The sequence below is a fragment of the Harpia harpyja genome, chromosome 1 (assembly GCF_026419915.1).
Source record: "Harpia harpyja isolate bHarHar1 chromosome 1, bHarHar1 primary haplotype, whole genome shotgun sequence".
Taxonomy (NCBI): Eukaryota; Metazoa; Chordata; class Aves; order Accipitriformes; family Accipitridae; genus Harpia; species Harpia harpyja.
The window spans coordinates 52,005,029-52,027,733 of NC_068940.1; the positions used below are offsets into that span (position 1 = coordinate 52,005,029).

The 22,705-nt window shown below is 45.5% G+C and overlaps 1 protein-coding gene across 1 annotated transcript in view; it reads right to left on the bottom strand.

Moving 5' to 3' along the window:
* Window positions 1–3,914: 3,914 nt before the first annotated feature.
* TMC2 (transmembrane channel like 2) overlaps window positions 3,915–22,705 on the bottom strand; it is a 35,829-nt gene continuing 17,038 nt past the window's right edge. The window contains exons 13-20 of the mRNA XM_052794136.1: window positions 21,827–21,979; window positions 20,359–20,487; window positions 17,271–17,338; window positions 16,130–16,369; window positions 14,364–14,489; window positions 9,611–9,689; window positions 7,300–7,420; window positions 3,915–5,613 (exon numbers count right to left, since the gene is read on the bottom strand). Coding sequence (XP_052650096.1) covers window positions 5,360–5,613; window positions 7,300–7,420; window positions 9,611–9,689; window positions 14,364–14,489; window positions 16,130–16,369; window positions 17,271–17,338; window positions 20,359–20,487; window positions 21,827–21,979 — 1,170 coding nt within the window. The 3' untranslated portion in view covers window positions 3,915–5,359. The remainder of the gene's footprint in view (window positions 5,614–7,299; window positions 7,421–9,610; window positions 9,690–14,363; window positions 14,490–16,129; window positions 16,370–17,270; window positions 17,339–20,358; window positions 20,488–21,826; window positions 21,980–22,705) is intronic.

Sequence of the window (22,705 nt, forward strand, 5' to 3'; positions counted from 1 at the left end):
AGGAAATGGCATCTGTCTGTCCATCTGTCCCTGGGTGGCTGTGGCCTCTCCTCCCTCCGCCTGTGTGCTGCCACGGGAAGACGCTTGGCACACCAGCTGCAAGCGCATCCCCTCGCCTCAGTGCTTTCCAGTTTTGCCATCAATCACGAAGGAGTGGTGCAGAAAATAATATAAATCCTGAAATGTTTTAGAAGCCGCTTGTCTTTATCTTGATGCCTGTGTGGATACATGCATACTCAGACTGTCTGGGAGCTTAGTGGCCTCTGTTTGCTGAGCACATCGAGGAAGCGGGTATTCCTGGGTAGCAGCACATGGTACCAATTTAAGATTAAGAGACAATGTTCCCCCCTGGTTTTGCCTGTCTATAGAGGGCTGAATTGAAGGGGACCCAGGAAGTTGGGTCCTGTGATTGGAAATGAATGATTGCAGCAAAGCCGAGACTCCCTGTGTCAGCGTGCCACAGCATAGCGTTATGTTATGTTTGGTCTGTTTAAAACATGATGCTGAACTCTGATTCAGCAATGATGACTATGTTGTGTGAGACATGGGCTGGGACCTAGAAATCCTCAGTTTCCAGAGTTGCCTTTTTCCCTAGGGAAAAACTGTCTGAGCATTTGTGAGTGATAAAGCCTTGGCTGCAGATGAAACCGGGCTGCCACCTGCCAAAGGACAAGCTGCTGCCTCGGGGCTTAGGCAAGTGGCAAGAAAAGCATGACAGAGAGAAAAAAATCCCTACGGCTGTCAGACTGGAGAGCTGATAACATTGCATGCAGCATGAATCAAAATGGGGGGATCGCTCTTTAAAGCCTTTTGGTGAGCATTTCATTTTTATTTTTTTTTGTCAGGACATCGCTGCTTTGAGGAGACGTGGTTTAGCGATGCAGTGGGGTCAGGCTTCAAAGGTCCCTGTGCAGCAAAAGCACCTGATATATGGTTGCAGAGAGGTGGGCGACCTGCTGCACCCATGGCCTGCCAGGGTCAAGTCAGGGGCCCGCAGGACATTAGATTGAGTCTTAGTGTATCTTCACCAGTGTGGAAGCCACTGTGGTCCTCCTGGCACTGGCAGAGCCCCTGTCTGGCCAGGCATGCTGAGCAATGTGCTTCGTGGGGTGGGATAAGCTGCAAAAATACCAGTCTCCATCACCAGGAATTTTCTCTGGGTATGGGAAAATGGTCATTGGTTGTTTTCCTTGCCTGGATTTGGTGGTGAAGGTTTCTCAGGGTAGGTCGTAGCAGGTGCAGGAGCCAGTGCACCTTGTGGCCCCTGTCCCTACGATGGCCCTTGCAGTGTGTGGAGCCTCTTTGTAGTTCAGAGGTTTCTTTAGCTTAGATGTGCAGATGACATCCCCCCTTTTGAAAGAAACCAAAAATTTTTCCCAAAAATTCTGGTTATGTTAGCTGGTATGAGGAAACCCTTCTCCCCCTGCCATGAGCAGTGCTGTGCAATGGAAGACAGTGAAGATCCTGAAGAAGGGAGGCAGATTACACACAAGACCTCTGTAGCTCAGAGTTTCAAGCAAGGTGACAATCCTGTGGCTGTGGAAGTTCAAAATGTGTGATAGGTGGCTTTATCTTAGTGCAGGGTCGGCTATAGGAGCAGAGGATGAAAGAGGGATCAACAAGATGATCTTGACTGCTTGTTTGCAGTAAGTGAGGCTATCAGAAGAAAATACTGTCAATGGTGGTGGCATGCAATACTTGTTCCCCTTTCTCTCCTTGGAAAGCTTCATATAAGCTACCTGAAAATGCAAGCTTGGATGTTTCAAAGTTCTCTTTTGGAAGGAACTTATTCTCTTTCTGGAGTGAAAAGCTGATTTTTCTGCTTTGGAGAAGCCAAGGCCGCAGTATTATGGTACTGAATGCAAAATCAGTGTATTCTTTGCATATATGTGAGATATTTGGACTGCTTTTCTGGCTTTATGAGCAAACATGTTTAGTGGCATCTACTATTTTCTGTTCATTGTGACTACAGAATGCAGTTTGTCTCATACCACGGCCGAGTACAGTATGAAAGAAATGGCTGAATGGCATTTTTGACACTAAGAGAATTGTGCATGTTGGCATTCCTTTCACAGCTCATGTTTAGTCACATGTGTTTTGCAAAATTGCCCTTTTAAATTTTATTTTTTATTTTGAGATTCCTGTTCATCAGTAATGCTGAGCAGATGCTCAGTCTTGCCATGCTCTGTCTAGCCATGCGAACTAAAGACTGATGCCCACGAGAGCTGCCTGTTTAAAAACAAGCCTTCAGTGAGAAGAATAATAAAAGAATTAAGCTTAGATATTTCCTTGTTTTTTACCAAAACCGTTTGGATGCAGCATTCAAGCTACTGGCAATAGAAGATGTGAAAAATTTGCAATGCAGAGGGCTTTTCTAGTCATACATGAATGCAAACTTTGTGCTGTGTGAGATGTTACTAGGAGGCTCCCACTACACACCACTGAGCTTTTTGCTTTTTTTCCCTTTCCCCTTGAAGTTAGCCTGAGCCCCAGAGGAAGCTTGGAATGGATATAGTCTTTCAACAAATGTCAGGAGAGGAGGCGGGGGGGGGAATCTATGCTAAATTCTCAGACAAGTACTTGCTGCTGTTCCCAACAATAGAAAAATAGGGATGAAACCAAACACTACTGAATACTCCAATGAGTTTGTGGAGCTTAACCTCCAGTTGCATGCGAGTAACTGGTAAATAGGCTCAAAATTCAGCCAAATAATCATTTTGGTCAACATGAGGACCGAGCCTTGGCATTGTTACACTCTTCACAACTGTTATGCTCTAACAGAGGACTTAATTGGAGTTGGGGAAGAGAGTTGCCACCGGTCTGCAGAAATTGTTGTGTAGCTGATACTGTCACCCTTGTATCCTGAAGTCTCTGAGCTTGCAAAAGACGTTGATCAATGTGTGAACCTAATGTATTATAATTAGAGATGAGCAAACCTTGAAAGATTAATTAGCTAATGAGCAGTTGGGTGCTCCAGAGACAACAAAGTGCTTTGTAATGCTCACTATTATTGCAGGTCTCAGGGGGGGCCTGATTCAGAGAGCATTCAAATCCTGGAATAGTTACTCAACTGGTCTAAGTCTGCCTCTGCTTCTCAGGTTTTCAAAACCTGTCTGGAGTTCTCTACAACTTCTTCATGATGTTTCTTATTGACCTTCTATTCCTTGTGCAAGTAAATAAATATTCTCTACTTTTCTTCCACATGTGCACACACATACACACATGTACGTTTCCAGCCCCTGTTTTCTAGCAGATGTGAGTGAGATCTAAAGCCACATCTCCCCTTTCCAAATCGTGCTTTAATGTGAGAAGAGGAGGGAAATCCTGTTCCTTATTACGCAACCATTCCCTAAGATACCAGAGTCTGCAAGGCAGACTGGCTGGGCTCAAATCAGGGCACTGTGATGTTTCTGTGAAATCCTTCTGGATTAGCAGGCTGGCAGCACCTTTCCCCAGCACTTTCTGATCAATGTTTTCTACAGACACCTGCAGAGAAGGATGGGGGACAACAGCTTCTGTCTCCTGAAGAAGGCCTCTTCTTGTCTGACTTTTCTCCAGTTCAATGACTGGGTATCTCTGCGGACAGAGGTGGCAGAAGAGCCGTGTTGCACTAGCTATTCTCACAGCAAAGAGGCAAGGCAAGGCCTTATCTGTGAGACCCAGTTCAGAGAAATGTCCTTTGAAGACCAGGAAATAAATCTGATGAGCATCTTCCCACATGGAGGCTTCCTGGGAGAATGAGCAACCCTGACCATCGCAGCGTGCCTGGGAACAGCCAAACCGACTTTGAGCCACATACTAGGGACAGCTATTTCTACAAAGAACCCCTTGACTCTTCTGTATTTGAAAGCAAAATGCAATGATTTAATTTTTTGAAGAAATTCTGAATTCTCCTTTTATTTGACTCTCGCTTGTATCTCTTGAAAGTACTTCTCTAGGGCTCTGGTCTCTTTTATAAAAAGCACAGACATCAAAAAATGAGCTAGGTCTCTAGCTACAAATAAGCACAGCACTAAATATTTAAGCTCTTAATTTCTATGAGGAGTCAGATGCCTGAATACTTTTGTTGGTTTGGACCTGAAGAACAGAATCCTTCTTCCAAACTGCCTCATGTCTGACCTAACTGGACCCCCTTGCCCAGCTCCTCAAAGGTGGATGTTCCCAGACTGAAGGTCAAATGGTCTGTGCTCTGTCAAGCCATAGAGGAGAAATAAGTTACTGAGTTTCTTGTCCTGAACATATTGTATGACAAGATTCGTGGCATTTAGTGGAAAAATTCAAGGTGAGAACCTTTAATCCCAAATATCCCAACCGTAGTGGAATTGTAACTAGCTATATTTATGGTTTTGTTTTTACTGAAGAACATGAGTTTATTTTTTACAGAATTTTTTATGAAGAACAACACACGTGTAAACACCAGATCAAAGCTGGCCAGAATGGGTTTGTGTCAACAACAGGAAGAAACTGTAGGTGTTGAAGAGCAGGTCAACTCAGAGAAGCCCTGCCATGGAGTCCTGAGAAGTCCTGTAGATCTGGAAGATATGATCCTTAAATTGCACCAGAAATTTCTAACTGGTTATAATTGGAAACTAGGCCAAAGCACTTTTAGTCTCTCAGTTGTGCTGGGTGGTGTTACTAAATTAGGAGTTGTATCCAGGGATTGAAATAATGGTGCAAGCTACTATTGATAGACTATGAAAAGAGGAGCGGAGCGGGAACCCAGAGAAAGTGGTGGTGGTACACACAGCGGGGTTGAAACAAAAAGATGAAAGTTTGGAGGAGGTAGACTGGAGGAAAGCTATCACAAATGACAAAGCGTGGTGGACAAAACCTCTTCCTATGCTGGTCTAGTAGGAGTCCTCTACTCTGGGTAGCGGCTGCCATGCAGCTGGACAGGGACAGTCACTTTTAAAAAAGAATACTTAATTCCTCAGGTAGAGGGACAGAAAAAAACCCCAAACCCATTTGCTGAAATGACAGGTAAACTCACACTACTTCTATTAACTGAAGAAGCCTTTGAAGGAACTGGCAAGCACTCATGCCACAGAGCGAGCTCACCGTGCTGCTGTTAGTGGCCACGGGGCTCTGTCCTGTATGTAGTAGTTTAGCGATGCTACGGCTGATTTTCATCCTGACCGCCTCCTGTTTCCTTTGTGATTAAAATCAGTGCAGCCATTGGGGGTTACAACTCCAAAGTACTACTAAGCTTCTAAACAAAGCTGGCTTAGATAGTCAGTGTTGCATAGGTACAGACCATCATGAGTAGATGACCAATGTACAGTAATAATTTCCTACTAAAACTACTATAGTTCACGCAGCACCTCTATTTTAACGTCAAACAGGAGAAACATTGCTGAGCTTATTGAGCAGCATGTGAGTAGTGTGGCTGCCCTCTACCCCTTCCAGGGACTGGTCCTGGTGGGTGCCCCGTTGGCCTGGGCTGGCCAGGGTAAGGTGCCCGGACACCCAGACTCGGTGGCTGTGTCACAAACACGTGCGGTGGCAGGGTGAATGCTGCTCCTCTCCCAGCAGTCATGGGGCTGCCGTCCGGGGCTGCTGCTTTGCCTCCTTTCCCGACAGGGCTGGTTCTATTAGGAGACTCTCTTTTCTCATCTAGAGCAAAGATTATGAATGTTATTTTCTTGAGAGAAAACACTGCCTCTCCCCAGTGGCTGCTGTTTCTTCTACATGCAATAACCCAAGTGTCTGGGGATTTGTGTTTGAGCATCTGAGTGAAGAAACCATAAATAAGACTGTTAGCCCCCAGCCAACAGCTAGTATGTGTCTCTTTGCAGGTTCTTACTGATGCATTTATAAGACATGACAGTCCTACCAGTGTCCTGGTTTCAGTTGGGATAGAGTTAATTGTCTTCCTAGTAGCTGGTACAGTGCTATGTTTTGAGTTCAGTATGAGAAGAATGTTGATAACACAGATGTCTTCAGTTGTTGCTTAGTAATGTTTAGTCTAAAGTCAAGGATTTTTCAGCTTCTGATGCCCAGCCAGCAAGAAAGCTGGAGAGACACAAGAAGTTGGCACAAGACAGAGCCAGGGCAGCTGACCCAAAGTGGCCAACGGGGTATTCCATACCATGTGACGTCAGTATATAAACTGGGGGGAGTGGGGGCAGGGAGATCACCACTTGGGGACTAACTGGGTGCCGATTGGCGCGTGGTGAGCAATTGCACTGTGCATCATTTGTATACTCCAATCCTTTTTATTATTACTGTTGTCATTTTATTAGTATCATCGTTATAAGTTTCTTCTTTTCTGTTCTATTAAACCGTTCTTACCTCAACCCATGAGTTTTACTTCTTTTACTGATTTTCTCCCCCATCCCACTGGGTGGGGGGGAGTGAGTGAGCGGCTGCGTGGTGCTTAGTTGCTGGCTGGGTTTAAACCATGACACCAGCCATGCTGGTACACCTCTAGCCACATGGTGATCATGGGTAATTGCTGATTTTAGTCTTAATTTTCAATGTACCCATAATACTGCCAGCACTATTTCCATTTAAATGAGTGCCCTGGGTCTGCTCTGGGGGGAATCTGTATCGGGTTGGTCTGAACTTTCCAGCTCGTCTCGGCCTTTCCAAGAAACAGCCCATCTAAATGCGAGAGGGTTATGGTGGCACTAGTCTGCTTTTCTTGTCTGTATCAAGATAAAAGCAAAATCTTTCACACGTGTTGCACTGTTTCTCACAAATGGAAGCAGGAGGCTCTGGCAGTCAGGAAATGGCTGGTTCAGACTGAGCCTGGAGAACCTGTATTCCTTGAGAGTGTCCAGGCTCTGGTGCCAATGCCTCCTCCTGCATCTTTCTGCCCAGCCACGGACCCCCCTCAGCAGAGCTTACAGCATGCATTTATTTGCCCTAAGACCAACACAGTCCTGTAAAAAGCTTCCAGCTCATTCATAATGAATTTTCAAATGAAAACCTCAATTTGAGTCTGTGCCTGGCTCAACTCATCAGCCCAGAAACAATGCTGGAGTTTCAGCACTGGTCACAGAATAAATTGCTGGTTTCGTGACCGGCATGGTTAATAGCTGGGATACGAATCATTACTTTGGATTACAATTCCCACACTGTGATAAGCCTATGTAAGACGTAATCCAGTCTAAAAACTTGCCCTTCCTGGGTGTCCATTGGCAGGTGGACTTCTGTAAGCAGACCAGATCTGTGCTAGTTATATTCATCTGATCCCTTGCAAATGTGAATTGCTCCAGTTTTTCAATCCTTCCCAGTCAGTTTGGTGGCAAAAGGAGCATTTTCAGGAGGGTTTAGGGGAGGTTGTTTAATTTTTACCTTCTGCTTGTTTGGGGTGACTTTCACTCTTTGTACTTGGTGTAAGTAAATCCTCCAGATCTTGCAGCGTGGGGTTAGTGCTGGCTTTGTTGTTTCTCTTGTTTTTCTCCTCTTCACGTTGCTGCATCAATAAAAAACATCGGGTTTAGTTTGAAACTGCAGATGTAATCCATGAAATGGTGGCCTGGTGTCATGGTTGGCCTGGCTAAGTGTTTCTTGGTATGAATGCAATCTCTTTGCCAAGTTCAAGGTGCTGAATCTTGGTCTGGTGACCAAGGGTTTTAGGGAAAGAAGGTATATCCCAGGCAGGACTGAGAGCCTGGGAAGTGACGGCTCTGCTTCTGTTAGGGCAAAGCACTTGCTGATAAAGTGGTTTAGGTCTACCAGGCTGTCTGTGTCTTTCTGTAACTGCCAATCTGCCCTCCCTAGGGTTTTGGTTTGTTTTAAGTGTGGACCTCTTGGGAGGGAGGGTGTCAGTGATAAATGCCAGAGGAAGAGGAGGAAGGCATGGCAGTATGGGGATGGGCTGTAGGGCTGTCTTTGGTTTTACTTGCATACATTTAGGTCTTCAAAAGATTTCCTTCTGGATGGCTGAGGGAGGAAAATACCCAGGGGCTGTTTCTGCTCAGGACAAGCATGCCAGATGGGGAAGGGAGAGGCTGCCCTCTCTTACAGTGAGAAAGGTTGGATGGACTCCACTCCAGCTCCATTCCTTCTCCCCAAAGGGTGATCTGCTAATGAAGGGAGTTGTGTGCTGGAGCCATGGAATGCAAGGCAGCTCGTGGCCTTGCTACAGCTGAGAGGCCCCAACCCACAGAGCAGCCTCCATCCATTTGGCAAACGTGGGAGACACTGGGAGCAGCCACGGCAGATCTCTTTGAGCTCAGCAGGTCATCACATGGGTGGTCTCTGGTGGTCTCCAACTGCTGACCACCCCTGCCATGACCAGGCAGCTCCCGTCCCTCACTCCCTAAGCAGTGGGGCTGTGCTGATGCCCTCCCTTTCCCCCTGCCCTGCTGTGTACCCTTCCTCTCACCAGGCTTGGCTGTCTCAGCAAACCTACAGGTGCCTGTGGGACAAAGGTATGTAAGGTCTGTACAAAGGCAGGTGCTTGTTTGGAGATGTTTCTGTTCCTTTGGGTAGTGCCGGGCCCTGCTTTGTGACCCCTCCATGGGGGTTTGTGCTCCCTTAAACCCTGATCACAACCAGTTTGTACGGACGACGTGCCCCTAAGTCTGAGTGTGCTCTAGCATGTGTTCAACTACTGCAGTACTTGAGGATGCCCTATGCACCAAGACTCTTATTTTAAACTATGTGCATAAGTGATCAGTTCTGAATTTGAGCATTTGGATGTAATTTATGGAGTCTCATTTCTCAGTGCTCACATCCTCACTTTTAATGTTGCACCAATCTCTGCTTTATGCAGTGCGTTGCTTGATGTAGCATTGCTTCCTTAGCTTGGATCCTGCCCTGTAGCAGTAAAATGGCTGATACCAGTCCTTTGATGGCATCATATCCTCTCCTGATGCAAAGCTTGATACTTTGGACGCATCTATGTAGTACAAAACAGCACAGAGTTAGAGACCCACCAGGAAAGCTCTGGGGGAAACAGGTGCTGCCAGACCAGCACAGGCCCTGGTAACAGGACACCTTTGCTGTTTCTCATTGAGACTCATCTAAGCAGAGCTGTGCTTTTGCAGGTATTCTGCTGCCAGACCTGATTTGTATTAGTTCAGGGGTCCCTGCATTATGGTCCTCTACATGTTGCAACCTCTCCCAGTGCTAGCTATCATGAGGTCCAAATCCTACCCTGCTAATTTGAGTCATTGCATCTGTCTATCTTGCTTTTCCCATCTGCACAGCAGAGACAGGCACCAGCCTGTTTTGTGAAGTGCTTTGAGAATTACTGGTAAAAAATGTTATTGCCGTGTTGTTATTTATAGCTCTTTGCTCTTCAGCTTGTACAAAATCTGGCTTTGGTTTTGATAGGCTTATCATTGTCCCTGGGAAATCTCAGGCTCCAAAACATTACTTGAACTTTGAGGTAACTTATTTTTTAGGTAGAAAGCACAGTTTATGGGAAAAGTCACTGTAGTTTTGATGTATGAAATAGCAAGCCTGTTATGGGATGTGACCACTCTTTGCAGTTAGCCATTAAATGCCATCAGAGAGGACTGAACAAGCATAGAATGTGTCTTCTCTTTGTGTCACTAACGTGTTCAGAAGTGAAGAGCAATTTAAAAGCATATGTTGCACATCAAACTTGAAGTGCATGGTATTTCAAAGATGGCTTTGCCAGATCAATACTTACTATTTGCATTTTCTTCTTCAGCTCTGCATTGGCGCGCTGGTATGCTTCAGCCACAGCATTTAGGTAATAGATGGCGAGGCTACAAAAACAAGTGTGTTGCTGTAGTGATAAGATCAGGGGAAAGACAAAGTTTCACAAGGAGGGGACATTTAATTTTTGCCTACCTTCTAATACCTAGTTTTCCTACCAGCTGTCTCCAAACTGCTTTTAGAGGGTCAAGGCTTAGGATGGTCATGGTCAGCTGAGATGGACTGTAGCAGTCCAGTAGCCCAGTTCTGCTCAAACAGAAGAAAAATGACCATCCTGCCCTCCTGCCTCCAGTTTGGCTGGCCATGGGCTCCCTCTGCTTCCTTTGCACCAGCCTTGAAAACCAACTCAGTAGATAAAACATATGGCTTTCTGCTATGGCTCAAAGGAAAACCCTGGCCTGGGACACAAAACAGGTGCCAGGTTACACAGGGACCTTAGAAAAAACTAGGAAACCAGGAAAATGGTGGTAGAGCAGGGCCCTGAACCCTCTCCTGAAAAGCACGTTGCTCAAGGCACATTCCTCCTTCCCACTTGGCCAGGACCAGCTGCCTCCTGGGAAAGAAGGGCCCGTCAGGAGTGAGCAGAGATGGGAAACGAGGGCAAGCAAAAAACAGGTCGGAGAATAGCTACTGGCTTTTGTTTCGATCCCTTCCTCTGCAAAAAGGGCATGCCAAAGCCAGGGGAAAACCAAGCCAAGCTGGAGGGAACTGAAAGGCGAGCGGGATGGGAGAGGGCATGCTGGCAGCCAGCCTTTAGCGCACGGGGAGGCAAGTGTTTTAAAACATGCCCAAATGTCTGGGGCTGTCTCATCACTGCTGACACTTGCCAGCCAGCAATATTTTGGTTGTCAAAAATGTCTCCTCCTGCTTTTGTAGAGTGCTTTTATTCTTCTAAATTAGAAACATCATCTGCTCAGTGACTCTGAGCAATTTGCAGGAAAAGACCAGCCGTTCAGTTTACCACTTTTGTTGTGTTTGGTTTTTTTTTTTTAAAGTAAAGTAGAAAATTATCTTTTAAAAAAAAAAAAGGCAGACTGAAGAAAAAAGTTTCCTGACAGTTCATAACCTGCTTGTGTGGGTCCGGCCCAGGTTGAGCATCCTCAAACCAGGCTCGAGGATTTTGTCAGCAGAATGCCTGCCTCTAACCCCAGCAAGGCACTGTGTACTGGTATGTTGGTTTCCAGGTGGGAGATCAGGAAGGGGCACTTAGGATGGCCTTTTTTGCGGCTTTTTGCAGGGGTCTGCCTAGGGGAAACACATTTGCTTCTTTTTGCCTAGTATTTTGCCAAAACTCAGTCTTGATGATGTGGGCTCTCTGCCCTGCAAAAACCTCTTGGAAATTGTTATTTTTGTTCTTCTGTAAGGATGTGATAGTTTTATTTCTCCTATGTTATCAAACTCATTGCCTAGGAAATATTACTTTGTAATCAGGGCTTTGGGGCTGCTCTACCATTTTTGTGGTGACCAGCCAAAGACGTAAGTGCCTGGAGCAACCCTGTTTTCATAAAGATAACTAGATCTGCCTATTCAAAGCTGTCTGGGATGGCATGCACTCTGTTTCTGAGCTGCTTTCTCAAGTTCATTGAGTAACTGAGCAAATCCATTTCCATTCCTTTTTCAGTCCTTTCTCTCCCTCTGCGTTAGCGGCCAGCATCATCTCCATCCACCACATGTGGATGGAGAGGATGCTGACTCCTGTGTTTAACAGGGCATTGATGGGAAGCGTGTGAACTCACCAGGTCCCTTTCCCAAACACTGTGAGATATAAGCCCGCTCTGTCTGCAGGCTAAGCCTGAGATTCCTCTGTCCTTGATTTACTGCAGGTTTATTCCTCAAGGGAGGTTGAGTTTGTCCAGGATTGAACTGCCCTTAAAGGGTCTTGGGAGGGAGAGGGGAAAGGGACAGTGCCACAGAAAGGGGATTTGGGGGGATGCCTTTGCTGTGGTTCAAATCTGCAGGTAGTCAGGCAGATTTAGACTGGGTTGTTCAGGCCAAGCCTCAGCAGTGCTGAAGCAGCCTGGGTGAGCCTCCGAGGTGCATGCCAGTGTCCTGGGCAGGTCCTACGGGTGTGCTAGGTTTGCTATTGAATTCCTGATTCACACTGCTAGTGCTGGTTCCCAGAAAAGGCAGAGCAAAGCCAGGTTCTGGTCTGACTGTGAGCAGCAGCATGAGGAGCTGTAAACTTTGCTGTGAAATTCAAGTAAGCATTAGCAAATGGAGTTTATCCATGTTCAGTGGGGTTCTTTAGATCTGCTTGCCTCTAAAATGAGCCTGGGGATGCACCCTTGTGCTTGAGCTGTTTAGCATGGGTGCTGCATGGCCCTGGCACCCCTCTTCTCTGTTTTACTGCTCCTCCTGAGCTGGGGGGAGAGTGTGGGTCACTGTCTGCACAGCAGTTTTCAATCTTCTTCTCCTTGATGCAGTACTGTGCTCCTAGCTTCTGTCAGGAACCTCCGCAAGCCATGGCTTGAAATCCTGCTCCTGACCCAAGTGGGATTAGGTTATGTGCCTGTGCGCACAATATCTCTGCTTCTTCTTGCTCTTTATTTCCTCTTTCCCCTGTCCTCGGGCAGCTAGAAACAGGACAGTAAGTTTGACACCCATGTCACCCACTGAACCCATCATTGTTTGGGACCAGAAGCCAAGAACAGAAATAAATAGAAGAGGCATTTTGGATTGCACCTGGAAAAAGAGAAGGGGTTATCATGGCTAGAGAAAATGGCTAAATTCAGTCCATAGAAGCAGAAAACTTTTTTTTTTTTTTTGAGTGTCTGCCATCAAAATCAACAGACTGTCCATTTACGATCCACCTGTTGCTCTTTGTAGAGGCTATTTTTTATTTAGGCTGCATTGTAGGTTGCCTTGCCTGCTACTTTGAGAGCTGCTGACTCTCTGCTCATCAGGACCAAATGAAGCTTTTGCATTTCCCAGGTTTTAATCTCTTGGCAAGCTGGATGGGGATCAGCATAAAGACTAGCTCCAGCTTGACCCTGTCTACCTGTCTGCACCGCAGCAGAAGCTGAAGACTTTCAGGAAGAAGGCAGGAAACTGGGGACTTGCTAAATGTGCTTCCCTCGACTGAAAACTTTCTGAGAGGAGAAAGGGATCCAAGCCTTAGCTACTGTACAAGGATGTTTCCTATGATTTTGTCTGGGATTATCCCAGGAAAAGTTTGCGTGCATGTAGTGAGCAGCTTTTCCGCAAGACACCTGTTGCTCTCAGGTCATCTGAGAGGGGATCGGGATGGAGACAGAATGGTGTCTTGAGGAGAGATGGACAGATGGGAAGGCTGTGGTGTGGAAATAGCCTAGACTGGGAAGGGGTGATAAAAGGTGTCTCTTCAGCAGATAAACTGGATTTGTGCTCTTTTCTGTCCTGGCTGTCAGTGGAGGAAAGGGCAGGAGATTGTCACTGAACAAAACATTATTTTCAAAGGTCTACTGCTCTCCCATCCCATTTTTTGAAGGATTACATCAAAGCCTTAGAAACCTGACCTGCAGCCCTTTTGTAAGGGTCATCCATTTGGGGTGGATTAGTTCTGCAGTCTTCATCTCATGTTTGCGGTAGCATCTGCTGGTGCTACTGTGAAGCCCGCAGGAATAGAGCTAATAACCTAATAACATACTTGGCGGTACTAGGGATGTAGCGTGAGACTTCTTGTCTGCTGCATGTATCTGATCTGATTCTTCTAAGTGTAGGATCTGTCTGCATGAGTTACAGTATCTGATCATCTTTATTTAGGTTAAAATGTGTAAGTACTTCGAGGCAGGTAGAGGAATGACAGGTCATTTTCAGTTTAATTGGGATTTTCTCAGGCTGTTTCTGTAAGAAACTTTGTAACATGGGAACTTGTATTTGATTTAATTTAACGGCATTATCTTCAGTGTAACCTGTTCAGAATGAAGCATCACAGTGCCCAAGAGCGGCTGTGCTGGATCAGCCCAAAGGCCCATCTCCAATGTGTGTGGACGAGTTAGAGCAGGCAAACATATGTAATGTGCTCCCCAACTCTCTCCCTGCCTCCCACTGTTTAGTCTGGAGTGTTCGGAGCTGCCTATAAAATTTGGCCACAGCTCTCCCACTCATTTTGATAGCTATGGAAACCTCAAGAACAATGCCTAAAATATCTTTTTAAAAAAGAAAAAAGAGAACTGCCCTGGTCCTAGTGCTGCTGAAGGTGCTAGGGATTTAAGTGTGGTTTCAAAGCTGAAATGATAAGACAGCACTGAAACAAATTCCAGATGTGTTATTTGGAAAAATAAAAAAACTCAGACAAACAACCCCCCCCAACAACAACCCAAACAAAACCCACACCTCTTCATATTTTGAGAAAGTGTAATTTTTGAATGCCCTGGCTTGGCAGTGCTGTAAATACCACCAGCTGTGACAGAAGTTGCTTCTCCAAAAGGCACCAGGCTAGGACCGTCCATTTATTTCCCGCTGGCTACTGAAAATTTTTCATATGGAAGCTGTGACAGCTTCAATATCCACGAGGCCTCTGTCAGCAATACATTTCATCTACAAAGTTGTGTTAAATTGGGTCAGGTAATTAAATTTTGGAAAATTGGGTTGGGCGAAGGTGAAGGAGGTAGGAAGCCTGTGTCTGCCCCAATCCAGGCTGTTATCTCAGCAGAAGCTGTATTTAGACCTCATTACACATCCCAGCATTTTTTTTTCAACCTCCTCCCCCCAGCCAGGCATGTAATATTGCAAGGAAAACTTACACCATGAGCAGAATTGCAGGTATGATCAGTCCAGGATTTGCCACGTAGCTGAAGATCTTGGCAACAAAGAGTGGGAAATCAAGCTCGATGGTCTCTTGAATGACTTCATACATCCTTTTCTTTCCACTGGAAAGACAAGCGGCCAGTTAAGAAGTATAGGTATTTCCTAGAGGGACAAAATAGCTCCTAATCTAACAATGCTAGGTATCATGTTCCCTTTCTCTTTCAGTGAGCATTGGCTTGCTGTTGGCCACCAAGGATTTTGAAATGCCTTCATTTTAAATTATCTGTTGGTCCATCCATTCCCCCCCACCTGCCATTGATTGTAAGAATAATCTTTGCTAGGCTAACTTGCTCCTGAAGTTAATACATTTATTTCCACATGTGGGTCCTTTATGAGTTCTATTTACCCCTCTGAAATGTATAAAACCCTACAGGTTGCAGTAACCATACATTTCTGATCAATATCGTGTTAAATATGGCCTTTTCATGGTAGAGATGACTTTCCATATGCAAATTCCGGCTTTCTGAAATAATGAACCAACTTGAAGAGCTGCTAAGTAATGACAAAAATAGCAAGCTGTGATTATTGCTTAATAGGAAACTCAGTGAAAAAGTAATTTCAAACAGGATTGATAAAGCAGATGAGAGTATTCTGTATGAAAGGAGAACAAATCTGTAAAAGGCTGGATTACGTAATTGACCTTCTTCTCTCCCCAGCATCTCTGGGTCTGTGAATTCAACCCTACGAGTGCTATTCCTCATATTTAGGCTTGTTGCCTCCTGGGATCTTGCAGGATTCTGCTCAGGAAGGTGTTGGACTCTGTCCTCATGATGAGAGTCAATAAAGACAAACTTGGCTAAATGGTATCCCAACTTCATCAACTGCCTTAAGCCCAGGAGAGCTGAGCTTTCAGTGGAGCTGACAGGTGTGCCAAGGGTCTGAATCAGGCTGAGTGGCTTTTGAAGGGTTGATTGGGAATTGAAATAGCTCTTTCACATTGCAGATTAGTAATTTCCAAATGATAGTGTGTGTGCAGCAAGTTTCTTGTCAGATCTTCTGACATTGCTCATTGACACCCGTCCTTGTTACAGAACTGAGGGGAATTTTGGTCTCTTGCCTTCTCCCCTGAGTCTCTTAGCTTTCTGTTGTCATTCTCCATTAGCAAGTGGATAACCTAAAACAGTGCATCTACAGGAACAATTTGTTCCAAGCTAGCTCCTTGCTGAGTCAGACTCAGCAGGCCCAGGAAATGGCATTACTCAATCAAATTAGACTTTATTGGCATGTTAATCAGGTCCACTGAATGCTCTGTGCAGTGCTGATTCTGTCCTAATTAAAAAACAGAAAATTTTTTGTTTGTTTGTTTGTTTTCTTTTTTTTTTTTTTTTAAAAGCTGCAGCTCTTCAGGCTCAGACCTATCAATTTCCTACTATTTCCCAACGAAATTCAACATGTAAAATACATCTTGTGCTGTGGCAGTTCTTGGCTTTATGGAAGGTCTTAGAAGGAGGCTTTGGACCCGTTTTGCTCCCACAATGTTTCAGAGAGCCTTACAGGTGCTCCTGTTGCTTTTTTTTGTTGGGGGCTGCACCCTGCTGTCCTCTGGTGCTTTCATTGGTGTGTGTTGGGGAAACACCGGATTTAACCAGACGTAGAATGGAGGCATTTCACCATCTCTGCTGGAGTCCAGCTCTTCTAAATTCATGAAAATAATCCCATGTATTAGAGCAGAAAAACGGCCTTTTTGGTGTTTTGCTAGTACCTGAATGGTCCGCAGTCAAAGGAGGGAGGCAGGGACATGATGGTGTAAGCCACAGGCAGGAGGCTGAGAAACAGGATCAAAAGCAAAAGTCCCATGTAAAAATTATTAGACTTGGATGCTTTGAAGACTCGTTCATGAGGGACGTTGCTACTCATAACAGCCCAGCACTGAAAATACATGGAGGTTAACAAGCGCAGCACGTTTATACCCACAAGCCCTGGTGCATAAAAGGATCCCATCCTGAAAAGGAAAGGAGAAGGACAGGTGGTATTTTTTTGACAGGCTGGAAGGCTTTTTATTTTCAGAAGAAGGAAAACAAACACGTATTCATGTGGTGGCAAGTTTGCCTGCAAATGAAGTCTGAGTGGGCTGGCTTGTGCTACCCCTCTGCTCCTGGAGGAGAAGCTGCCTGCATCCACATTAGGGTATGGTAACCATGCGTTGAGGACCAGCAAGGTCTCAGACCCCTCAGTGGGGGGGGGGGGTCACAAAGAAAGATTTTTCAGATTGGGACAAAAATCACTTGGAGATAGCTTGGAAAATGTCAGGTGAATGTAACCAGCAGGGAGAGACCCCCTTAAACCTACAGAGATGTTGTAGTAGGGAAATGGGCAGAAATTATCAATCCATGTCAAAAGAAACCTTGCTCCCAGAGGAGGTGAGGGTGTTTTGTGCTGTTGCCTATTGCCACAGCAGGGCAGAGCAGCTCCCGTTCGCCTTCCCTTGGGGTGGTTTTGGGACGTGCCCCTCCTGCCCAACCTGCTCTAGCTGGCTCTGTGCCCACCCTTGCATTGATGTGTAAGCTCGCGGTGCCCCCAAAACCCTTTCTGATCTCTTCCCCCAGCACATGGACCACCTTAATATGTTTTTACCACTGGAAAAAAATGACCTTATAAAAGTGAGTGGGGCCGGGTTTGTACGACTGATCGATCTCTCTTTCAGTTATGCCGCTGCTACTCCTCTTGGATGAGTAAGCTGGCATTTTTAAATTTCCACTTCTATAGTCAAGCACAGAAAACCAAACAATCAGAGAAACCAAAACTCAAAGGTTATTCTAGCTGGCTTGGAAGCTTTCTAACTCCACTGGCAGGTTTTCTAAATAATGCAAACACCAACCAAATGAAAAAAGGAAATATCTTACCAAATCATTCCCTGGTTGAAGATCAAACCCAAAACGTTGCCGCTAATGTCAAACTCAGCATAGGATGGCTGCATGGGGAAAGAAAGGAGAGTGTGTTGTTGCTGGAGGTACCTGCTATTCTTTGCTGCTGGGTATAAGGATGTTTATTTAAAGCTGGTGTGAAGGGATTTCTGGGAGGGCTCCCGCTGCATGCGTACTGCTTGAATGACCAGCAGCAGTGCACTGAAAGCAAAATTGGAGCTACTGCACTGTGGGCAGCTGCTTCTCTCTTGGCTTGCTGAAAATTGGAAAGATATATGGAGGTGCTTAGAGTTGCTCTGTGTTTATTTCTCCCTGCTAATATAAAGCCAGCTGTGAGCAAAGGAGCCATGGTACGGGACTAGGTTTTACACTCCAGCTGGTGTATCTGGCTACGGACTTACAGTTCCACCCGGGTAAAATACTGAATGTTTAAATGGTGATAATGGTGAGCTGGAGGGCAAATGCTATGTCAGACAGACTGGTGTCCCCAGGTCTTGCAGCAGCAGGCTGCTGAAGAACAGAAACAGAGGGCAAAGGGAGAGAAAGATGAGGGAATGCATGACCTGATGGGTATCTGGTGGCATTTTGCTGTGTGATAGCCAGTAGTTAAAATACTGCTTTATATGGAGCAACCTGTCTGATGTGGGTGGTAATGGTGGTAAGTCCAGAACAGGTTAGTCTAGTCTACTGACAGTATTTGTTGTTTTATAAATTATTACTCTGCTAGGTTTGCCTATGATGAAGCTACTCTTTCTTCTACATATATCTGCTTTTGTGCACGCAAAACTCGGATGACTTCTGGCAGATTAAACTATGTGTGAAGTTTTTCTTTTACATTTTCTTGAAAAAAATATTTTTTTGTTTTACTGCACTGCAGAAAAGATGGTTCTAAGAAATGATGGGTGATGCCCTTATATGTTTGAAATGTCCTGTGCAGTATGTCTGTTTTTCATGCAATTTGCATGCACTTAATACTGTCAGCAGTTCATAAAGTTGAAGTTTAAGATATTTGTCTTTTATGATGAAAACTCAAAAGGAGCCTAGTCAGAGTCTTGCTTAGCTGACTGCTCACAGCTTCGTGAAGGGATGGGTGCAAACATTGTTTTCTTTGTTCTTTTGATTCTGGTCCATTTTCTACTTCAAATCTTCAGCTAGAGGTTAATATTGGCTGCTTTTTCCATGAAAATAAAGACAACTTTGTGCCTGCTGTTCTCTGCCTTGAGTACTTCTGTGTGAGAAGGCTGGGTTAAACAAGAGATTTATTCACTATATACATTAGAAAAACACATTATGCTGGTGCCCATGGCTAGGTTCAATTAGATGGCTGTTACCAAACCATCTTTCACTCCTTTTTCATTCCTGAGCCAGGGGAAAGAAAAAAACAACCCCTACTTGAGCACCAGTGGAGTAATACACATAGCACTAGGAAGAATACACGAATCTCCCAAAGATGTAGAAGAAAAAGAGGAGAGAAGCCCACGGTGCTTTTCTCTTTCTGTAACTACCATGGGAGCCACTTGGCATGAAAGGAGAGTTTTGCCTTTGCCAGATCACAGAGTGCCAGCCATCTAACGCTGCCTATGTTATGGGCTGCAAATTAATGCTACTACTTAGTCCTAATAAATAAGGGCCTCGCTTTGCTCCTTCAGAGCTCCCTGGGTTGGACTGCTCATTTGCAAAAGCTGACCTGCTGGAGCATGTTAGTCTGGTCATCCCCTGAGAGATGCTGAATGGGGTTTGTTTCTCAGTGTGAAATCGCCTTGCAACCTGCCTGGGCTGATGCCAAATGCCAGGGAAAAGGAGAGAGGGAAGTGCAGATAAGCCCTAAAGCAGCTCTTTGAAATGTCACTGAGAGGGGGAGGATGGATGTCCAGGAAATGTTGTGGTTTCTTTTTTTTTTTTTTTTTGTGTACATCAAGGAGTGCCTGCAGGACAGAAGAGATTTCCAGCTATTTGTACAATGGAGATCTTAAGAAGGAAGAAAACCATGTGTGGTATTTCTAAAGGTTGTTTTGAGGGAAGCATCTAACAAAAAAAAAAAAATCAAAGGCAGCTAACAAAGTGAGAGGAGGACTTGGCCAGGAGGACTTCCAGGAGGAGGAAACCAGAAGCTTCAACAAGACCATGATCTCTAAGCACATGCGATGGGAGCAATTTCCTGCTGCTTGGCTGCCGGGGCGTCCTCCAAGCTCCGAAATCCCTCGGCCACCCTGGGAAATGTCCTCTGCCTCCCCCAGAAGAAATACAAAATTGCTCCACAAGCAGCAAAATGCCTGTTGTCCCCCAACTGCCCTTGCTTGACCAGGCCCCTGTAGACACCTGCAAAGCCCTCATCTTTTCTCTTCTCCAGACCCCCCTGGAAACCCTCCCAGTATGACAGTAAGGCAGCTGGTACACTGCTATAACTGTCATCTTGCAAGGTATTTCCACCTCTGAATCCATCTTTTTTTGTCACTTCTTACGTGAAACAATGGACTCTTTTTTTTTTTTTTTTTCTTCATTACTTTCTTCTGCATTTGTGCAGCTCCAGTACTGGCTGCTTTGGTAATGTAGCCTTTATGAATACCAAAGAGTCCAGCGCTGTTGTGTGTTACGCTTATGTGAGAGGGGAAGGAAACACTCCTTGCTCCACTGCAGCAGAAGTAACACCAGCTTCCAGAATCGATCGGAAGATGGTGCTGCAAGTGAAGCATGCTACTGCTTGTGGGGTGGGCAACAAACAGGAAGGTCTGGGGCTTTGAAAAGAGGTATAGAAGAGTCCAAAGGTTGGGGCTTGTAACAACTGAATGAACATCAGGTTTTGGGGGTTGGTTGGTTTGTTTGTTTGTTTGTTTTTAACTCCATGTTTTAAAGTCCTGAGGTAGGGGAGAGAACCGCATTCTTGTAGGGTTCTTTCTAGGATGGAACTGATTGACCCAGAGAAGTGATGCAGAGACTACCTACACCAATTAAATTATGAGACAAGACTGGAGGACCACTGGAAGCATTCAAAACCAATCTGTTTCTAGCATTCGACCAAATGGCCCTAAATTACTTCTATCTTCTCAGCTATAAGACACTGACTTACAAATCCAGCCTCTAGGTCCCAGCACCAACAGTAATTCACAAATCTAACGAAGCAAGCTCGGATGAAATCTCCCACCAGGATGGTTATGTAGGTAACCAGGATATCAGACACGGTGAGCCTTACGAACTCCTGGAATTTAAAACAAGGAAAAAACATTTAGCTCCTATAATTTCAGTAGTGCATTCGGGACTGTATTTTTTATTAAGCCATTTGTCTTAATATGACAGTAACCTTCAGAAAAGCATGCCATGAGCAAACTCCCTGCCTGCTTTCAAACACTTGGCAGTGCCTAAGCTTTACCTCAGTGCTTGGGAACCATGAGCTCTGTTATAGCTGTTAGCCCTGATAGTTGCTGTTAGCCTTATCGACTGAGCTATATGTTGTGGCAGCACATAAAGCAGAAGCAGAATGTTAATGCTGCACTAACGCTGGTGTAAAGCATACATATGCTGAGGGTAATTTTGATTGTGCATAGTTCTGCTATGGCTCAGTGCTGTAATGTTCATGTGGACTCCTGAGGAAATTGCTCAGCTGGAAACAAGAGCTGCGAGGAAGTGTAGAGAGGGGAGATGTGCAAGACAAGAAGGGTAAAATTGCAGGCCGAAGTGAGACTTGTAGGACAGAGATAGCTGGTGTCCCAAGGATTCAAAAGGAAAAACACTTAAAAGAAAGGGTTTAAATGTCTGAGGGGAAAAGACAAGGATCTGGAGGATGACAGCTCAGCTGCACTGAGGATCAGACCTTTCCAAGGACCAACAGCGGTTGGTCTTTCCCCACTTGACTGAAAACCACTTGGCTAGTGAAGACACATTAGGTGTACACAGTAATGCATAGCTTCGTAAACCCTAGTTATCTATATCAGCCAATAAATAATTGCTTTTACTTTTTAACTTGTGCATAGTCTGGCTGCAGAACTTCCTGGTGCGAGGTGAAGGCTGCAGGGTGGGTTTGTGGGGTGAAACTCTGAGGAATTGAAGGCCACCCTGCATGCATTTCAGGGGGTTTATTTTGCCTAATTGTGCTCTTGTCCCATGGCCTTATGATGCGTTAAAATTTGGGACATGTCAGGAATTATTTGAGGCATGTCTTCTGGTTGGATTTTACTGCAACGTGAACTGAAGTGCAGCAATAAGCGGAGAAGACAGGTTTGCTTCAAAGGCGCAGTCGTGATTGGAACGAAAACATGATGCAGGCATGGCTGCAGACTACCTGGCCTTTTGTGATCTTCACAGCAAGTGCCACAGAGCTGTGTGTGCCCTGGGCACTTCCAGCTGGGAATTTCATCACCATGGCTTGAGAACCATAGCCAAGGACTTACACTGCCTTGGTGGTGCTCTGTGAGAGTTGGGAAAGGAGATGTCATTTCCAAGGAAAATGTCAAGCCTGGAATTGCTAAAAACCCCATCAACAACAAAAAATTCCCCACCCGAAACCAGCCCAGAGACTTACTACGTAATGAATTTCTTACAATGCCAACAGTTGTCTCCCAGCAGGGTCCCCTGGGCATGTCTGCGGGATCAAGGGGAGGTGGGGTGGCTGTGCTGCTGTTTCCTGCGGATGAGTTGTGGTGGCCAAGCAGCGTCCAGTGCGTGACGTTCTTCACCACGTCCTCTTCAGCCAGCTGCAACGAAGAGACACGCCCCCCCCAGCCAAAAGCATCAGGAAATAGAGGTCCCAGAAGACATGTTTGGAGAGACTCAAGGCGTTGGGTTCTCCCCTCCTCCCTACCAGCACCTGTCATAGAAGCATCTGCCTACAACAGAGTTGCAGTGCTGGCAATAGCACAGAAACTCCCTCCCTTTTGCCAGGAGCAGGGGAGCAGCAGCCCTTCCAGACCGAAAGCAGATTGGGGCACTGTGAATTTGGGGGAGCTAGCAGCCTGCTCCCCACATGTGGAGGAGCCAGACCTCCTTCAAGACTCCTGTGTGCAGAGGGAGCCTCCACCCAGTCCTCCTTCCTCACTTTCTTCACAATTTTTCAGGGCAGAGCAAACCGCCCCAATTCCCCCAATTCTTCTCAGCTTAAAACAGAGTCATTTTTTCTGCAGATCACATAGACATTTATCCTTTCCTGCAGTTATCTGCCTGCAACATGCTACCAGGATAATGTTAAAGAGGGGAGGGCAGGGGAAGAGGATTATAAACTATATCCTCGGGGTCTGTGTTAATAGAAATTGCAAATGGTGTCAGATGGAGAAAAAAATTGAATTACCCTAACATGCCATAATTATAGAAGACAATAACCACTTTCTTTTCAGGGCTGTAAAAAGAAGCTGGAGACTCTCTGGAAACCCCTCTGGTTGGTGAGTCTCCCCAGGATGCTGCAGCCGATGCTTGAGAGGATTGGG